The 19,999-nt window shown below is 38.5% G+C and overlaps 2 protein-coding genes across 2 annotated transcripts in view; both read left to right on the forward strand.

Moving 5' to 3' along the window:
• Nucleotides 1-13,368, forward strand: part of LOC307163474 (fibrocystin-L-like) — a gene marked incomplete at its 5' end in the record, with an annotated part of 49,217 nt that extends 35,849 nt beyond the window's left edge. The window contains 27 exons of the mRNA XM_079879510.1: nucleotides 160-311; nucleotides 911-1,070; nucleotides 1,204-1,393; nucleotides 1,579-1,667; nucleotides 1,771-1,925; nucleotides 2,097-2,226; nucleotides 2,317-2,435; nucleotides 3,307-3,436; nucleotides 4,837-5,010; nucleotides 5,386-5,489; nucleotides 5,566-5,689; nucleotides 5,820-5,941; nucleotides 6,207-6,297; nucleotides 6,538-6,686; nucleotides 6,845-6,967; nucleotides 7,216-7,327; nucleotides 7,433-7,549; nucleotides 7,650-7,815; nucleotides 8,511-8,743; nucleotides 8,832-8,996; nucleotides 9,129-9,286; nucleotides 9,898-10,033; nucleotides 10,144-10,485; nucleotides 10,567-10,718; nucleotides 11,883-12,029; nucleotides 12,662-12,815; nucleotides 12,921-13,368. Coding sequence (XP_079735636.1) covers nucleotides 160-311; nucleotides 911-1,070; nucleotides 1,204-1,393; nucleotides 1,579-1,667; nucleotides 1,771-1,925; nucleotides 2,097-2,226; nucleotides 2,317-2,435; nucleotides 3,307-3,436; nucleotides 4,837-5,010; nucleotides 5,386-5,489; nucleotides 5,566-5,689; nucleotides 5,820-5,941; nucleotides 6,207-6,297; nucleotides 6,538-6,686; nucleotides 6,845-6,967; nucleotides 7,216-7,327; nucleotides 7,433-7,549; nucleotides 7,650-7,815; nucleotides 8,511-8,743; nucleotides 8,832-8,996; nucleotides 9,129-9,286; nucleotides 9,898-10,033; nucleotides 10,144-10,485; nucleotides 10,567-10,718; nucleotides 11,883-12,029; nucleotides 12,662-12,815; nucleotides 12,921-13,120 — 4,094 coding nt within the window. The 3' untranslated portion in view covers nucleotides 13,121-13,368. The remainder of the gene's footprint in view (nucleotides 1-159; nucleotides 312-910; nucleotides 1,071-1,203; nucleotides 1,394-1,578; nucleotides 1,668-1,770; nucleotides 1,926-2,096; nucleotides 2,227-2,316; nucleotides 2,436-3,306; nucleotides 3,437-4,836; nucleotides 5,011-5,385; nucleotides 5,490-5,565; nucleotides 5,690-5,819; nucleotides 5,942-6,206; nucleotides 6,298-6,537; nucleotides 6,687-6,844; nucleotides 6,968-7,215; nucleotides 7,328-7,432; nucleotides 7,550-7,649; nucleotides 7,816-8,510; nucleotides 8,744-8,831; nucleotides 8,997-9,128; nucleotides 9,287-9,897; nucleotides 10,034-10,143; nucleotides 10,486-10,566; nucleotides 10,719-11,882; nucleotides 12,030-12,661; nucleotides 12,816-12,920) is intronic.
• Nucleotides 13,369-17,285: 3,917 nt separating this feature from the next.
• Nucleotides 17,286-19,539, forward strand: gdf6b (growth differentiation factor 6b; the record flags this gene model as incomplete). The annotated part of the gene is made up of 2 exons (XM_079879425.1): nucleotides 17,286-17,634; nucleotides 18,519-19,539. 2 exons carry the CDS (start codon nucleotides 17,286-17,288, stop codon nucleotides 19,406-19,408), a joined length of 1,239 nt encoding a protein of 412 aa, XP_079735551.1. The 3' UTR covers nucleotides 19,409-19,539.
• Between the last annotated feature and the right edge of the window lie 460 nt (nucleotides 19,540-19,999).

A 19,999-nucleotide genomic window follows, 5' to 3' on the forward strand; every position in this document is an offset into this window, starting at 1 on the left:
CTTATTGATTATAGACAAAAAATAATAATAGTAACTACAGATTCCGTACACTGATAATGGGGAGCATTCTGTATTTGTTGGGTTGAAGTGAGCTGTGATGCTTAGAAAGCATCTTTGTTGGCACAACAAATCATGTCTTACTGTCATACCTCTCTTTAGGAACATGCATGCTTCCTTTCCTTCAAAAACTTGTGACCCACACATATGGCTGGATGGCAATGTTGCCCACCGGCCAAACCTATAACTGGTACTTTGATGGCGCTTCCCAAATCACTAACATCTCATACAATGGAATGGTCTATGGTTTTCAGGTAAAGTGTGCAAACTAAATAATTCAATTTGCTTTCAAATGAAAATTTGAAAATTGTGTTAACATCTACTCACCCTTATATTGTTACAAACCCATTTACTGTTATTTATAGTATCTGTGGAACACAAAATGACAATTTCCTTTATATAATCTTTAAGTAGCTCTTGTCACAGGATAGTTAATAGTTATTATGCAAAACTCCATAAGGGTAAAAAAAAAAGAAGAAAAAAAAAGAAACCCAGACGTTTATTTCGACTTACTTCGGGGGTTTAACTATTTGCTGTCCAGGAGCCCAAATTATGATATAAAGGATGCTATATATTTTCATATGTAAAGACTTGTTTATAGTATATGAGAAAAATATGTGTATTAAACCTGTTTTAATAAATTATTTTTGTTATATTTATATCTACATTTCTAGTACCCACTACTATTAATTAATTCAATTCAGATTTGTATAAATCATTTTTCACAATAAATTAATTTTACATTAATTTTAGCATGACAACCCTTGGACAATAAAACTATGCTTTTAATTATGTTCCATCCAATTAAGGTTGTTATTTACCAAGTCATTTTTTCTCTCTTTCTCCATGACAGCCAGAAAATTATATAATCATGAATCACAACCTGACTCAGACACCTGACCGCTTCCGCATTATAGATGACAGGAATGGTTCCTCCCAGCTCCTGAACCCCACTGTGAATGTAAATGGGGACTGGTACTTTAACGAGTCATCCAGAAGCCTCTATTACATGGGTAAAACTACTTGTCTTTTCACCCAAGACATCTATGCTTTCTTTCTATTTAAAGAGGGCACATACAGTATCATGCTTAAAGCTGTTAAGTACTTTGCAAAAAAAAATAAAGATTTTGAGTTTTGTGACTACAGTGTCTGGAAGAGACCGTGTGACTAGCCGGAGGAGGAGGAACAGTGTGGACCGCTCAGCTGTAGACAGATACTTGGACTTCAGAGTGTATCAGTGTTACTATCCCAAATGTATTCAACCTATCCCTCAAACTGGTTCTGTAGTCAATCCAGCCAACACAACTGCCTACAGACCTGCAAACTTCATCTATGTGTATGTTAGCACACACACATGCTTAGCACTTTTTTTCATATAATGATAATAATAATAATAATAATAATAATCACTCTTATATAATAAGAATACCTATTATTATTATTATTATTATTATTATTATTATTATTATTATGATCTTTTGTATCGATTGACCTTGCTTTTAAAACATATGTTGTGTTTAGTCTCTGGTCAAATACATCATTCTGGCGGTCAAGTTTAGAGAACAACTTCAAAGTGCCACAAGAAGGTTCTGATGTGGTCATTCCAGCTGGTGAGCATCTCTAATGTGACAAATCACAAGCAAAGACAAAGAAAAAGCTATTTATCAATATGGTATGTTATTTCATTAAAAAATGTCCCATTATTTCTCGAAGGCATTTGGATGGTTGTAGATGTTGTAGTCCCCTCCCTGAACAAGCTGAAGATAGTTGGAGTTCTGGAGATTCCAGACACAAACAATGGCACCTCCAACAGCAGTGTTTCTCAATATAATAACATTGTTCTGAATGCCACATACATCTCCATTCAAGTAAGCACATAACTACATTCAAATGGCATCTTACTGCTATAGACATCTTAGGATTGTTACACCAAATCAGAACCAGACTCTTCCTGCCCTGTGTGCTAATTTCACTTACTTCTGTCCATACTAAAGACGCTAACTCTATCTGTACAATACATGTTCATTTGACTCAATCAGGGTGGACGTCTGATTGCTGGGTGGCCTGATGAACCCTTCAGAGGTCAGCTGCAGATTATACTGAGAGGAAGCCATTCCACACCAGACTGGCTATTACCATCTGGACCAAACCAAGGGTCCAAAGTTCTAGGTAAATCAACATGAATAAAAATAAAGAAATCTCATTATTGATTGTATATGCAACTTAAGTGTTGATTTGAGTGGAAACATTGTCTTCCAGGTGTGTTTGGATCTCTTGACCTTTATGGTATGCCACACAACGTGTATCACACTAAGCTGGCTAACACATCCCAGGCAGGAAACAGCACTCTCTCTCTACAGGAACCTGTGGACTGGAAGGTCAGAAGCTTTATAAAAATAAAAATAAAAACGGAGACCTTAAGAGAACTATTTAACCTCCTTGTGTTATTTGGTGATGCCATTTAGATTTCATGCATTTGTGCTTTGAACTAGCCTGGTTAAAACCAGACCATTCTCAGTAGTAACTGAGTTATGGTCTGGCAAAGCTCCATAGACAAATCATTTCCAAAGGGGCGTCACCAACGGACGTCGCTCAAATGCCTCTGGGCGCAGTTGGATAGACCTAAAACCAATCAGAGCGATTGTCATCGTGTAAAGCCATATGCTGCGTCCCAATTCGCCTAAGTTACACTACGCCATAAAAGTATGTACTCTTTTTGTGAAGAAAAGGTATTTACTTTTGAATGTGTAGCAAAAAAGTAGGCAAGCTTTGGGACATACTACTTCGTCATCTTTATCGGACGGATCTGTCGCGTGCATCCTGTCACTTAAACTGCCCTGTCAATCATCTTGTCACAGTTAAAATCCTCTATTAAATCTAATTTAATTTCCTACCGTTTCGGAGATAAATGTAGTAGCACATTCATCTGCCAGTGGGTCTTTCATGGAGACTGTCCTCATGTGTTTGCAATTTGAATATAATAATGCATTTAAAAGTTGAACGGACGTTGCTCAAATGCCTCTGGGCGCAATTGGATAGACCTAAATCCAATCAGAGCGATCATCATCGTGTAAAGCCCGCCTCAACGTTTCTGATTGGTGCCGCGATTTCTAGGCCATGGAAATGGGCTTGAATGAGCTCTTTGCCAGACTACTTCTCGAGCAAATCTGAATTTGCCGGAAGTTGTCTGGGTTTTCCCAGGCTATCTCTGAACCATATGTTTGAATAAAACACTTTTATTTCCTCCAGGTTGGGGAGAAGATCCTGCTGTCCACCACCAGCTATGACCCTTGGCAGACAGAAATCCGCACCATAACTGCTATCTCAGATTATGGCCGCACACTTACTCTGGACCAGCCTTTATCATTCACACACATCGGTTAGTCACCTAGATTATAGATAATGCCATTATAGCAAAAATAGGTTTTATGCCATATCAATAAAAAATAGGTACACAAATATATAATTATTCTATATATATTTTATTAACATTAGTGTGTGTGTGTGTGTGTGTGTGTGTATATATATATATACATATGCAGCGATTCATACATTTTTACATTTAGAAATACATAAAGTAACTGTTGTGATGAGGCAGAGACAGTGGGATCCATTTGCAGCTTTATTAGAGAGTAGTCAAGACAGGCAGGGTCAAACACAGCAGACAGGGCAAAGCAGGCTAGGCAGAGACAAACCAGGTGAACAGGCAAGGGTCGGGGCAGGCAGCAAGAATCAGGAATCAATAAACAATCCAGGTCAGGGCAGGCAGCAGAGAATCAGAAACGATAAACAGTCCAAGGTCAATAACAGAAATCAAACACGGGAATAAATGCTCAGAAATGATGGCCGGGGCAGAATCAAAACTTCGCATTGAATGTGTGTGGAAGCGGTTTATATGAGTGTCTGTAAATGAGGTGCAGGTGTGTAACGCAATCAGTCCCAGGTAAGCGGTATTATGGGAAATCAAGTTCAGTGGGTAAAGTTAATATTCCGGGGAAGGTTCCCTCCGGTGGTGAAGAGGAGGCGGTGTGGGAGCCTGCTCTGTAACAGTAACATTATAAATGCCTTTACTTCCACTTTTGATTAATTTAATTCATGCTTTCTGAATAAATCTTTTAATTTATTTTAAAATAATTACAATTAATTAAATTAATACAAGGTTTGTACAAGGTGCTAAAAGTGCTTGAAGTACTTGAATTTAACGTTTTGAAATGTAAGTCCTGGAAAACCATTGAAAACAGCCATATTTATGAAAAGGTACTTGGAAAGTGCTTGAATCATTGAAAGAAAATATATGTGAAATTAGTGTTTAATTTTATCGATAAAACAATATTTTCCCATCTGCAGCCCATCTGATATAGATATAGATATAGAGCCGTTTCGCATGGCTATAAATGATAGTGATATTGCTCATATCGAAGTATATGATACAGCTTTTATTCTTCAGGTCAATCATATATTCATGAGGGAATAAAACAGTTTGAATAAGGAAAGCGATGTCTCTGTCATAGTATCCTTTCAATTGTTAAAATAACCACAGTCATTGCATGTGCTGCACTTTTTTGTACCATTTTGTTTTATTAGTTTACTTTTATTTATCTATTTACCTTTTTTTAAATTTGAAATATAATAAAGATATTGTTTGATAAGTGACAATCTCTGATTGTTGTCTTTGAAAATCAAACAAAGTAGTGCTTGAAAAGTCCTTGAAAGTCCTGGAATTTCATTTTACTGTATCTGTACGAACCCTGTTAATATTAAATGTATTTGGTCATATAGGGGAGAGCTACAGTGTGCCAGGTACTTCAAGAAGTTATCAGCTTGCAGGCAATGTGGCTTTACTGACCAGGAACATCAAGATCATTGGTCAGGAGTATCCAGAAATGTACACACAGTCTTATGGGGCCAGAGTGCTGGTGGGAAGCTTCTCCAGTGGAGGGATTGATTACAGAGGTATCATCTTTATAAAATACTCACATTGGGCCTCATTCATGAAACACAATTCAGAAGAATGACATGCAAAACCAGTTACATATATTGATGCATTCAATTAAATGAGGCATTTGATTGTATGTACATTTATGTAAAAAATGTATATAAATGTTTAGTCATGGTTATGGTTTAATTACCTGGAAGATGTGAGAAAGCAGAAAAATAGTAATGTTTTGTATTACTATTAATACAATAATACATTAAAATAATAATCTTGCAAGCAGTTATATTCAAAGAACTTCATGTCAAAATGATAACATCACTTGCTAATCAGACCTTTTCAGCACAATGTAAGTAATGAAAACTCACTAACGCTGTTGATAACTTGCCTCACAGGAAAAGCCCAGATCAGAAATGTTCAGTTCTACCACACCGGGCAGGAAGGATGGAACGACCTGTCAGACCCACGTTACTCTCTGGTGTTTTATAACCTGGGAGGGGTGAGAGAAAGTCTTGATACAGTACATGATTATCACACATATTCCTTTCAACTACTTACTGTCACAATGTTTTTAGGTGGTTGGTGAGTCTTACGTCAAGGGATGTGCTTTTCATGACGGCTTTGCTCCTGCTATTGGTGTTTTCGGAACAGATGGACTGAGTATTGATGACAACGTGATCCATCACACCGTTGGAGAAGGTGAAGATTCATTGGCAGCTTCATTGTTAGCACAAAAGGAAAATACTATTAAACAAAATGTTATCACTATGGAGTTGGGTCATATGATTTAGCACTTTTCTATTCTGCAATTATTATTCAAATCTCCAAGGAATCAGAGTCTGGGGTGACAGAAATGCCATCAGGAGGAACTTGGTTACACTGACACTGTGGCCTGGATCGTACAACGGCAGAGCGGAGGAATTTAACTTTGAATGGAATGCAGCCATTGAGGTAACCCTTAAAGAAACGTACTGTGATCGGATGCTAGTACCATGGTACTGTTCTATAACATGGTTGAGAATTATTACCATATTCATTTTAATTTTTTTTTATTTTGATGGCACTCCAAGGTACAAGAATGGTTTGTTACATGTTCAAAAAACATAGTATTACCACGGTACCTGTACATGTAAAAAAATCCATTGTATTACTGGCTGATAGAGGCTGATAGATTAATACCAGATAAAGAACTGACATATTAGTGTTGATGTTGTAGGTGAGTGAGGCAACCAATGCAGTTCTTCAAGGGAATATTGTTGCTGGCTATGAACGAGTTGGATTCCGAATTGATGGTGAACCATGCCCAGGTATAGAAGCCAATAATTATTTTCAAAAATAAAACCACAATACAAGAAAAAATTTAAATAAAACAAATTAAATGATACAAGTGAATTTAGGCATCACAATACTATAATGTACAGTAAGAAAAAAAATATTTTGAATTTTGCTAAAGATTACAATTGTCTATGCTATCAGATTTTCTTTTTTCTAAAGATTATTAAACTTTATTACTAATTTATTAATGTATTCCAACAATATGTCAAAAGGATCTCCAAATTCAGTGGCTCAGTGGAGTCAGAATGAGGCACATGGCGGTCTGTACGGACTCTACATGAATAAAGATGGACTTGCTGGTTGCTCTCAAATCCAGGGCTTCACTGTCTGGAGGAGCTTTGATTTTGGCATTTATTTTCAAGTATGATAAATGATCTGCAAACTTCGTTCCTACTATAATAACCTACAGTAACTGCAAAGCCAAGTGTTTTATTGGTCAGATAAATTGTTAATTTCTAGTTATACAAATGCACTGTACTGGTCTGATGAGCATTAATGTTTTCCTCTCCTCACTTCCAGGTATCCATGAACGTAGTAGTTTCTAACGTGAGTCTTATTGATAATGGAATGAGTATCATGCCTCTCATCTACAGTCCTCCCTCGCTCAGCCACACATACTCTGACAAAATAGTCCGTGTACAGGTGAGGATGCACTATATGTCTTTTCGGTCAAAACGAAATGCCAATTTACACTGCACCGACAGACGGCAACAGACACTTTGTAGGGTCAGTGTGTTACCTGTGAAGTGTCTGTGAAGTTACATACTGTAATCTGGTGACTGTCAGCATTGGTCACCATCTCTCAGTAAAGTGTTAATTGGCCTTAAAAGAATAAAGGATTCTCATTCTGTTCATTTTTTTATAATTTTCTTTAAAAATCATCTCTACAGGGTGCCCTGATTGTGGGCAGCAGCCCTAACTTCAACTGTTTTGACAGTCTGTCCACAACTATGACCTACGCTAAGCTCAGCAAAAGCCACAGGGCCCCTCGCCCCCCCAATGGTACAATACATATTAAAGATTAATTATGCACTACTGAATAATTGTATTTAATGTAATTGATCCATTTTCCGTACTTATTCTAAGCTCATTTTCTGTGTGCAACAGGTGGAAGGTCTGGAATTTCCTGGCCGACATTTGAATCTAACCACAATAATGCACCACAAAAGCCTCACGCTGGACTGATGAGCTACAATGCCATAGCTGGTCTAATGACTGTCTCTGGTGAGTCATATTCCTTCGAAATGTGTAAGACTCTTCAGTTTAAAACTTTCATTATACAAAAAAACCCCATCTATTTACACTGTCTGTTTCTATTTTCCAGACACAACTTTTGTTGGGTTCAAGAGCGTGTGCTCAACAGAGACAAATTACATGTTCATGACCAACCCGGGAAATGAGGATCTGCAACATCCAATCAGTGTTGAGAGGATAGCCAAGATAAACAGCACAGAGGACACTCTGGCATACATTCATCGGCCTGATCTGGGGTAAACCAAAAGCTTATAGTCAATGTCAATTCACAAAGTTAACACTGTTAATTAGGGAGGTGTGAGACTAGCCAACTAAATGGTATTAAACGTTAAAGATCTGGAACGGAAAACAAAATAATTTATTTTTAACTCAGACCTTGCATGCATTAATTTTCTATATCAATATCCTAACAAATAGAAAACCTTTAAATAATGTATAGTTGTAGGTACACATCAAACTTTTTTCCAATTTTGTGTACGTCAATATTGCTGATGTTGATTAAGTGAATACTTAAGTTTAATGTTCAATGATAATGCAAGGCAAGCATATATATTTACAGTATATATATATATATATATGTATGTATATGTGGTTTTATGTTTTTTGGATACAATCTGGGTAAGTACCTGGACATTTATTTCAACCTTCACACTCTGCTCTTACTGACAGAATGTGAAATCAGTGAAGATTGGCCACCAGGCTGAGCATAAATAGGCGTGAAACCTTTAACACTATATTTAAAAAATTGTATTTAAATGTTAATGTTCATCAGTTTTGGTACATCCATACTGTTAATAAAGTATTAGCCCTGAAAAAAAAAAAGTATGAAATATTATTAGGAAGACAACATTGAAAATGTATGACTGAGAGAACACCAATATCGGGATGACCAAAAAGTGACTGGTTAATTTTTTCCACTCTTATATCTCAGCAAGGTGAACCCATCAGACTGTGTGGACATGGACTGTGATGCTAAGAAGAAGACGATGTTGAAAGATCTGGATGGCAGTTTCCTGGGTGCAGTAGGAGCAGTGGTGCCCCAGTCCGAGTACGAGTGGAACGGGGATCGCCGACACGGACTGGGCGATTACCGCATCCCAAAAGTCATGCTCACCTCTCTCAACGGCAGCCGGATACCTGTGAATCAAATCGCTCCTTACAAAGGTACAGTACATTTACAGTGATCTAAGAGAGAGAACTTAAAATGATGGAGCTGCTTTTAACGTATGACGTGGCTGTTTTACCTGTGCAGGAGTGATCAGAGACACCTGTACGTACATGAACACCTGGCAGAGCTACAAGTGCTTTGGGCTCAACTATAGGATGCTGGTCATCGAAAGTTTGGACGCAGACACAGAGACCAGGCGTCTTTCACCTGTAGCCATCCTGGGGGACAAATATGTGGATTTGGTGAATGGTATGACTCTTACCTCCCCCTGTAACACCTACTATTTTATGCATAATATAATTTAGGATTTTATAAAAGCAGAAAAGGTTTAAGGTTTGTGTATTATTGAATTTTAATCTTACTGTGAATATCTTGTTCCAGGCCCACAAGACCACGGCTGGTGCGCTGGCTACACGTGTCAGAAGCGAGTATCTCTCTTCCACGCCATTGTGGCCACTAATAAATCCTTTGACATCTATTTCACCAGCACAACACCACAGAAGCTGAGACTTATGTTACTGAATGCTGGACCTACAGAGGTTAGTAAGATGAATTATACTGACAATAGACTATACTGACCTGTAAGCATCTACAGGTCATACAAAATTTAGAACAATAAAAGGCATATTTGAAAAAAAAAAATCTTTAATCGGTATTATTCGGCATCATGTTATTAAAAATACATTATTTTATTTCCATTTTGTCTTCTAATTTATTTTAAGATTTTTTTCAAATTACTTTTCTGAATTGTGCAGAACTTTGTGTATCTTTTAAATATTAAAAATAAATTGACTGATGAATCAATATCAATCAATTACAAAACACGATCCAGAAAAGTTGAGATAGTTGGAAATGAATCCTTAAATAAATAAATAACTACATTATGCTCAAAATATATCCAACACTGCATCAAAATCAATGTGAATGCAAACCTGCAATTATATACATATATATATATATATATATATATATATATATGTGTGTGTGTGTGTGTGTGTGTGTGTGTGTGTGTGTGTGTGTGTGTGTGTGTATGTGTGTGTGTGTGTATCTACTTATTTAATGTTTCTTTTTTTCATGTTTTCATTTAATTTTTAGTTTTAACTGATATTATTTCAGTAGAACCTTAACTACAGTAATATTCTGTTCTCAGGTTGTCAGGGTTGCTGTATTTTACTCAAACCCTCAGCGGCTGGATGTGTACGTTAAGAATAGTTTGGTTGGTCCAACAAATGCTGAGTGGAATGCTGGCAAAACTGACTACACTCTGCGTGAGCCAACTTATACAGGTAGAGTACAGCACAATAATGCAAGTTAATACAGCTCCCTCTGCAGGCCAGAAGACCATTTTTCAACCTAAACAACAATTCTTACTTTGATTCCTCTCTGTGCTTCTCAGGGCAATACGTTCCCAGTTTCAACTCCAGTCACGGCTCCAACTTCTTTGACCAGGACTACAAAATGCTGAACATACTTCTTCGTGGCTCAGAGCCGGTCCAAATCCGCACCTCTCCGGTTTTGTTCCTGGCCTTCAACCTCCCAGCCATGACTGAGGCGGAGTTCTTCGGGGAAAAACTGATAAGAAATCTGGCTTTACTTCTGAAAATACCGGCGAACAAGATTCGAATCACCAACATCGTCCGTGAGGGTACTAATGCTAGAAGGAGGCGTTCGACAGGACTGACGGTGCAGGTGGAGATCAGGGAGCCCCCTGTTCAGACATCCACCAACAGCACCACTGGTGAGAGCAAGAATAAAATAAATGATAAATACAACGTTTAGATCACAATACAATGTCTTAATATTTATAAACCATCTGCAGAAGACCAACAGTTTGCGGCCCTGAAGAACATTGCTGACGATCTGGGCCGCGCTGCTGTCTCAGGCAATCTGAGTCAGTCCATCGGCTTCAATGTGTCATCCCTGGGCATCATCCCTCCTCCACCCTCTTCCAGTGACCCCACCTGGAACGACGTAAGATGCTAATCAGATCACATGACCAAACTCACTAACATTTCAAAATGTTATGATGATGTCAAGCAGCATCTGGGAATTTTAATTGATACATATACAAAAAAGTTGATATTTAAATCAATATCCTGCGTTCAGTACAAATTAAAGCAAAAATCTGGGTTACTGTGAGGCACTTACAATGGCAGTGAACGGAAGCCCAGAGACTTTGGTGTAAACTGTTTTTAAAAGCTTTGATTTAATGTGTGATATGAATAAACCTGGACCTGGAAACAGTATTCGATACGTCATGACTTAAAGGTAGGGAAGGCAATTTCAGAGAGGCTAGCAATTAGCAAGCTAGGTTTGAAAGCATGAAATCCCACCCTCCCTTCAGAGCCTCTCCAAAGCCACACCTCCTTCAGAACACATGAAAGCATATGGCAGAGTCTGCAAAACGTCACAAGATGAGAGATGGCGTTAAATTACCTCATGTCTGAAAGCTCATAACATTACAAAAATAATGAACTGACCTGTACCACCTGACTGCTACAGATTCATTTGGACGTGTTGACATAGAAACGCATAAATCCGAGTCTGAGGGCATGAACAGCTCCGGTTAGACGGTCACGGGTTGCCATCTTGTAATGACAATTACGATGGCATGAACGCAGCATAAGCTCATTGTTTTGGTTCAGGAGGAACTGTAAAATGTGGCTGCTGTTCATTCGCTCTGTGACAGTCTGTCTACAACTCTGCATAGCCTTACGGAACGCGCTGATGACGTGTGATGTCTGTGTGAGCAGGCAATTTTTGCTTTTTTAAAGAAAATGAGGGATGAAACACTTTCACAAATGCTGTTCATTGAGCTTAACTTCTACTGAACCCCCGAATATCCCTTTGAATTTTTATCAGAATAAGATCCAATAATAGATGCTGTACAGCAGGGGTGTTCGAACCTGCTCCTGGAGGGCCACTGTCCTGCAGATTTTAGCTCCAACCTCAATGAAACACACATTAACCAGCTAATCGATGTCTTACTAGAAACTTCCAGCAGGTGTTTTGAGGCAAGTTGGACCTAAACTCTGCAGGACAGTGGACATTCAGGACCGAGTTTGGACACCCCTGCAGTATAGTAAAGCACACAACATGCTTTTCCTTATTTGAACTGTAAGGTCTCTCTCTCAGGTGGCCACTCAGGAGGTGACCCGTGAAGACCAGCAGGTGGAGACGGTCAAGACGGTATCATCCCTGATGGTGGTGGTCCAGCCAGTGGCCGGATCGTCACTCGGACCCCTCAGCGTGCAGCCCAGCATCATGGCTCTGGACGCAGCGGTGAGATTTCATTAAGAATATCTGATGCAAGTTTTCAGGGGCCGGTGACACCAGCTGTGCGCAAGGAGCACAGTTTTGATGTAAAGGGGCATAAAGTTACAACTTATGCCTTTGTTAAACTGACTCGTGTCATTTATTCAGAGATTGCAGTGCTCGTGAATTTAATGGAAATATTATTAGACCTTTTAAATGCTCTTACTCATTTGATTTGTTCATGATCATTGTTAGTAGTCTCTAATGATACGTTTTTTTTTGTGCGTTTGTTGTCAAAGGGTTATATGTTTAAAATGCAGCATGTGCCCCCAACTCTGTTGTTTTTCTTTCTCCACTCATATTTTAATATTCATTTGTCTGTACAATGGGTGTGTTGTAGGTCTGTATTTTATTAGATGTTGTCTGCCCTCTTCCCTCCCTCTACACTCCCACTTTTCCACAGCTTTATACACCCATTTCTTGAGTCTTTTTTTAGATGTTAGGTGTGAACGACCAGTCCTAAAACAGGGGGATTTTATGACCCTTTAATTAAGAACTTATGAATGACTGGTGTAACCCTACCTAGGTGATTGATTACTAGGAAACCACACCTGGTATCGAATAAGCAGAGCATCTTTTTTGTGTGTGTCTGTTTCCAGGGTGACTGTGTGTCCGTGGGTGTGACGACTCTAACCATCTCAGCTGTGCTCAAAGATGCTAACGGGAATCCAACAGAGGGGCTTTCCGGAAACACCACCATCCCGTTCAGTGGCTGCTGGGCCAATTACACTGACTTAGCCATCTTCACAAGTGGTGGGTCGTCTCTATTAGCCTATATGATTTAGATTTTTTGAGGGCCAATGTCACTTGTTATTTGAAGCATTTATGATAATTTCTCTCTCTGTACTTCTCCTAAAGGTGATAACTTGAAGTTGGCCTTTACTCTAAATGAATGGAAAGCTGAGTCCAGATCTTTTACGCTCAGATCACCTACAACCCCGTCTTCTGTAGTTGTCACTATGGGCAATGGTTCTGGCTCCAGTCCAGCTATCTCGTCACCATCTGTGTATCTGCTCATGTTGTTGAGTGGTTTACTCCTCCTGCTCAGGGGACTCTAGAACCAATGAAGAAGTGCACTCTTATACATATAATATATATAACCTCGTCTTCAAATGATTTGCCTTTGTCTATACTTCTGTTGTTTTCCCATATGATTATGAGCTACAACTATTCTAAATCTGTACAATAACAACTGTTACTTTTAACAAACGTTTTTCTTTATCTTTATTTAAATCTATTCCCATTACTTTGGAATATGACACATTTATATGCTTTCTTATATACTCAATAAAATCAAGTTCTAGCATACTTATGTTGTCTTTTTTCTGCATTAAATTCTTGAACATATAGACACCAAACATTTCCATTAAAATCAAAGTTGTGAAACTAATGTTGGGCGGGACTTGATTTTGTCCATCAGGAAACAATTGGATCATTATGGTTTGTTATTACTGTGATCTCATGTGAGTGACAGTTTGTCTAGCCCTCAGTCCAGTTAAAGGAGAACTCCGGTCAATTTTTCATTTTTTTGTAAATTTGGAGTGCTGTCAATACAGAGAACAACGACAAAAATCGGTGTTGCCTACACCGTGTTATCCTATTTTTAAAATTTGCACCCTGTTGACTTCAATGGGGCAAGTTTTAAACCTGCTTTTAGCCTCTTAACATCCTTGATGTGTCATTACAAGTGCCCAGCCATGTGAGTGATTCCTTCAGAGTCAACACGGGTGAATCTGACGTCAGTAGATGTGAAAGATATTAATAAAAATGATGTTAATTCAGCCAGCGCAAATACCTGTATTTTCTTCCTGTTTTCGATCGAAGTCCACAGTAGTCGATTGTCGAGTTCACGCGCATAGGTTATCACGCGAGTGAACTAGACAATCGACTACTTCGGACTTCGCCCGAAAACAGGAAGAAAATACAGGTATTTGCGCTGGCTGAATTAACATAATTTTTATTCATATCTTTCACATCTACTGACGTCAGATTCACCCGTGTTCACTCTAGGAATCACTCACATTGGCTGGGCACTTGTAATGACACATAAAGGATGTTAAGAGGCTAAAAGCAGGTTTAAAACTTGCCCCATTGAAGTCAACAGGGTGCAAATTTTAAAAAGGTGATAAACTGGTGTAGGCAACACCGATTTTTGTCGTTGTTCTCTGTATTGACAGCACTCCAAATTTACAAAAAAATGAACTCAATGTTAAAATTGACCGGAGTTCTCCTTTAACACGTCGCTGCAAGAGGTAGGGGAAGTTATTTTGTTAAAGCTACACTGTGTAGGATTTACTCCCATCTAGCGGTGAAATTGTATATGACTACCAACTGAATATTACTTTCTGGCTCCTCCCATTCCGAGGGCGTTTTAACTCCTACGGTGGCCGTATTATTTCAAATCTGCCGGCAAATGCGAGCAAATCTCCCTCTCGCATTCGTCATGGTGCCACTGCATGTAAAAACCATAGACTGTAAAAAAATATGGACGTAGTGTCCGTGACGTCACCCGTAGGTTTCTAAAGAGCATTTTTGAAGCCTAAAGTGGGCTGAGTCGGCCGTCGCCATCTTGGCCTCGCGTCACCTTGCGTCACTCTCGGATAACAGAAAATGGGCAAAGAGTTGGAGGAGCTGGAGGAGCCTGGCTATCTGAAACCACGCGCTCGCGGCTCACTGCTCGACGTGATCGGGTTAGCTCAGGCTTGGGAGGTAATGCTATATGCTACTGAAAGTACCAAGTCTGCGACTGCACCATAGACAGTATATAAGGACTGCACAGGGCCTCACGCTAAAGTGACAGTTGATGATGTAAAGCCAATTAAAAGTTCCTGTTTTTGCCCTTCGAAATATTATTAAAAGACAAGGCTACAAGTGAGACTGTGTATCGTGATTCCGTACTATTCTGCTAGTTGAAAATGTATTATACAGTAACTATTACTCTGAGAGAGTGTGTGTGACAGTGATTTATGTGCATAATGTTAACAGTTGGTCCGTCAGCGCGGCATCGCTCGTCAAGTTCGTAGAGAGCTTATTCAGTCCATTTTAAATTCAAATGGGTTAAACCATAGATATATTACCTATGAAGTTCAAGTAAATGTGCTAGAAATCCGCACTCATTCAAGGATGTGCATTTATAGCATGGACGGAGAAAGCGCCGACACCTGCAGGATTTCATCTGACGGTACATAAGCATATTATAATCAATCTGTTCCGTGAGAGCAGAACGAACGAGCCTTTATATCTATAGACGTTTTTAAATCTGAAAACTCCAAAAACCAACAAAATTGTAAGACATCCATAAGTGCATGTTCACAGAGGAAAACAACTGAAATACAGCGCTGGTTGTTCTCTCGAACAATATTCGACGACAACGACGGAATCCTAAGCCGTGGGCGAAGTAATGGGTGTATTAAATTGTATGAAATAATCCCGAAAAAAGCACAAACACTGCAGAGGTGGCAGCAGCTAAAATTTGCTGAGGTGAAGTGAGTAGTGACGCTGCTAACAGCAGACAAACAGCTAGCATTGACATCAGCGGGAATCCACCTGTCACTCAAAAGTGGACACACCCTTAATTATGCATAACTTTAAATATTAATCAACTAAACGGATGAGTTATAAAAAAATTCACCCCCCCTCACAGTTGTTATGAAGGGCAAAATTAGCTGTATAGACCAAAGCCACATAGAGAACCAGGCTGTAAACATGCTTTTTTCTGCTGTAAAGTTGGTCATTTTAACATGGGGGAGATACAGATTTAACTCACTTCTGCAGCCAGCCTCAAGCGGCCAGTCAATGAATTGAAGTTTAACTCACTTCCGTGTTGGTTTCCAGAGAGAGACGGGGAGGTTGCCGCTTGGTTAAAAACGCGAAAGGCGAAGCTTGTATGTCCCTCTTTGTGTAATGTATTTTCAAGATGGATGCGCAACATGGCTTCCGCCATTCAAGCAACTCGCTCGTATGTATTCTAAATGGCAGATTATATAAGAGAATACTTAATTAGTTGGTTGAAGTGATTACACATTAATGAGAATTGTATAATTTTGAAATAACAACGTGTTTTTTGCTAAAAATCAACTTAAAATATTACACAGTGTAGCTTTAAAGATTATGAGGAACATGAATTAAAAAAATGTGTATGGATAAATATTTTAGTCTATCATTTAGAATTGTCAAAGATTCCATGGTGACTTAAAGTATCTACAAATAAAATCTGAAAGTATAAATAAATACATCAAAGGAAAATTCTGTCCTTTAAGGTAGGGTAAGCAATTTCAGAATTCGGCACAACACCGGTACGCACTTCTATATTTTAATCTGTAGCATAGGCTACCCTTACTTTTTCTTGCTCACTGGCACTTCTCACATGTTGCTGGTACTCTGACCGCCCACACTAAAACAAATCAGGCTACTATTTTTTCTACCTGTGTAGGTTGCTATTTTTCATAACAAATGCTAGATAAAATAAAGAAAAAAAAGTCTAAACATTGGCCTTAGTATTGTAATGAAAAGCCATCAATGGTCTTGCCTTAATTATATCCTTATTGTAACAAATGCTATAGTTAAACAATTACAAGAACTAGGCCTATGTTACTTTTTCATAAGGCCAAGTTAGAATCAAGAGCTTTATGGACCTTGAATTATTGTCTGAATTGAAAAAAAAAAACACGTTTCACCACTAGAGGGAGGTAAAGTCCACGGTGCTCAATCCTCACGCTGACACCTGCAGAACTGAGGGGGAAAAAACACAATCTGTCAATCACAATCACGATTTTTCTTTCTTTCTGTCTTTCTTTCTTTGTTTCTTTCTTTTTTTTTTGTCTTTTTTTTTTTTTTTGTCTTTGTTTCTCATAGTCTACGATAACATTTGTTTCTCATAGTATGCGATACTGTAGCCTACTTTGGCTCTGATTATTAAACCTTATCAATCAATAAAATAAAAAACGTTTCTACTTAGACATGTTTTACTGTTAAAATCACGCATGTTAAATTATAGGGACATGAAGGAGGACAGTAATATGTTAAAGCTGGGTAGTAAAGAGTAGAAGTCTTGTTTGGATTGAGTTGGAGCTAATAATGTCATGACGGTATAGGCTACTTAAGGAGGCTGTTCTTCAGAGGGAGCTGCTCTCAGCCTGCGCTCCTCCACACACACACATGTGATGTGTTCCTGTTTTTCCCCAAGCAGGTCCTTCTTTTTTTCTTGTGCATTTAGGCTACAAGATGTGTGCTTGTGGAGTGTCTGGGATATTTTTGACTTTTACTTTTCTTTTGCATTTTCTGTGTGTCCACTCAATGAATCCTGTGTTTCCAAACGCATCCAAAGGGATGAAAGTGTCCAGGTCTGATGGACACAGAAGAGCCAAACACGGCAAAAGTATATTGTCAGCATCACTGTTATCTGGAGCCATACAGTCACAACGGGGGATGAAGGATGCGATTGAACCTCATGATTACATGATCTCCATCTACAAGACCTTTTCCGCGGCTGAAAAACTGGGACTGAACGCGAGTTTTTTCCGCTCGTCAAAAGCCGCAAACACTATAACGAGTTTTGTGGACGAGGGCCAAGGTTAGTTTTTTTATTTGTTTTTAATCTGATCTATAACTTTAGGTTTCATAAATGGCCTTTTTCCAAATTAGTTTTCCCCTTTTCAATGAGTGTCAGAATGATTACAGCACAGGTGCGTTTAAGATAAAAACACCCAGAGAAAATGCGATTATTTTGCTATTAGATTTTGGCGATTAAAGTGGCAAAGGAAAATAATCCTCCAGAATGTAAAATATGTTTGTTTAGTAGGTCTAGTTTGATTACTTTGTTTTTAAAATATGATAGAAATTCCATTATCATACTTTTATTTTTTTCCTTGACAGAATAAAAACATTCGTTTTACATTCTAAAAGTTTCCATACTAACAGACCATAGGAAAGAAAGGGGCATTAGACATTAACTAGACATTAATTTGTCTTTATTTATGAAGTGTCAAAATAAGTAATAGCTACAGCAGCCTATATATAAAATTAATATTTTATTATTATGCAAATGTATTGTTTTACACATAGGTTACACTTATATATAAGGTGACAGTTACATTGTACTTGCTCAAATAAGTACCAAATAATATTAATTAACTTATTTAAATGTAGAGTTATGGTTAGGGTTTGGTTTGGTTTAGGCTTAGTAACTTGTAATAATGCATAATTTACTATTATTACTATAGCAAATACATGTAGTAATGTGTAACTACTTCACCTTAAAATAAAGTGTTACCCTACTTTAGAATAATAAATAATAATTTAAAAAGTAACTTAATTTTTAATCTAACTTTTACAAATTATATCAAAGAAAGAAATTTCAGCATAATTGGTTGAAAATGTGTGAAAATATGGCTCTCTAAATGACATTGTAAATAAATGTACAGCCTGTCACTAAATATGTGTGCTCTTTTATTTCAGATGACCTTTTGAACTCCCCACTGTGGAGACAGAAATACTTATTCGACGTATCGACCCTTTCTGAAAACGTGGAGCTCTTGGGTGCCGAACTGAGGATATACACAAAGATCTCCGGGACGTTCCGAGCATCAGAGACGGGCCCAGTGGAGATACAGCTGCTCTCCTGTCAGTCACACACTGTGCTTGACTCCAAAACCTTGGATCTGGAGGATGCACATAAACCAAAATGGGAGGTTTTCGACGTATGGGAGACTTTTAAGAAACGTCAGCACCACTCTCACGGGACCCGTTTCTGTTTGGAGCTCAAGGCGACGCTAGATAATCCTGAGAGGGAAATCGACTTGCAATATCTTGGATTTCACAGACATGGCCGCCCGCAACTAAAGAAAGCCATACTGGTTGTTTTCACAAGGTCAAAAAAGAGACAAAGCATTTTCTATGAAAAGAGGGAGAAGATTAAACTGTGGGGTCTGGATAGTCCTGGGAAGGAAAAAGGACCTCACTTGAAATCCCGACGGAGCAGACGGACAACTCTACCCGGCCGCCATGGCAAGAGGCACGGCAAAAAGTCCAAATCTAGGTGCAGCAAAAAGCACTTGCAGGTGAATTTCAGGGAGTTGGGTTGGGACGACTGGATCATTGCTCCATTAGACTATGAGGCGTATCACTGTGAGGGCATGTGTGACTTCCCCCTCCGCTCTCACCTGGAGCCAACCAATCACGCCATCATACAAACTCTAATGAACTCCATGAACCCCAGCAACATGCCGCCCAGCTGTTGTGTCCCTTCCAAACTCAGTCCCATCAGCATCCTGTACATCGACGCTGGAAATAACGTCGTGTACAAGCAATATGAAGATATGGTGGTGGAGTCCTGCGGCTGCAGGTGATGGTGCTGTTCAAACTTATGAGGGATTGTAAATAAATCAGACTGCTGTGTGAATAAGTGCCTGACTTGCTTCAACACTACTGGAAGCCTTAGCTGAAATTACATTACTGTAGTCACAGCTGTTGGCTAACGCTTATTTGGAATTATGACTTTGGACTGGAATACAAGCACAAAAAGAGGAAGAACAAAAACAAATCTTTACTGGTTATTCTGCTACTGTACATGTAAACATTACTCCTAGTTCCACTTTACTGGGCATTTTATATTTTAAATTGTTTGTGTGTACAAGACAACTTCATTACTGCTTTACATAGCTGTATTTTATGGATTGATATGTAATTAAATGTTGTTGTTTTTTTAATTGTACAGGTACTAATTTTAATTTAAGTTATTCTCTTTAAGTGCTATCATTTATTCAGTTATAATTTTTCACACATCTAATAAGCTATTTTAGTTGTATCTGTCTACCTCATTGTGCAAATTATGTTGCCATGTATATGTCTTCCTTTGAGGGATTAACATCATAAAAGGGTCTGTAAATATTTCATAAAAGGTGTGAACCACATTATTCCTCCAATAAAATACCAAGAAA

The sequence above is a fragment of the Squalius cephalus genome (genome assembly GCF_949319135.1).
Source record: "Squalius cephalus genome assembly, chromosome: 8".
Taxonomy (NCBI): domain Eukaryota; kingdom Metazoa; phylum Chordata; class Actinopteri; order Cypriniformes; family Leuciscidae; genus Squalius; species Squalius cephalus.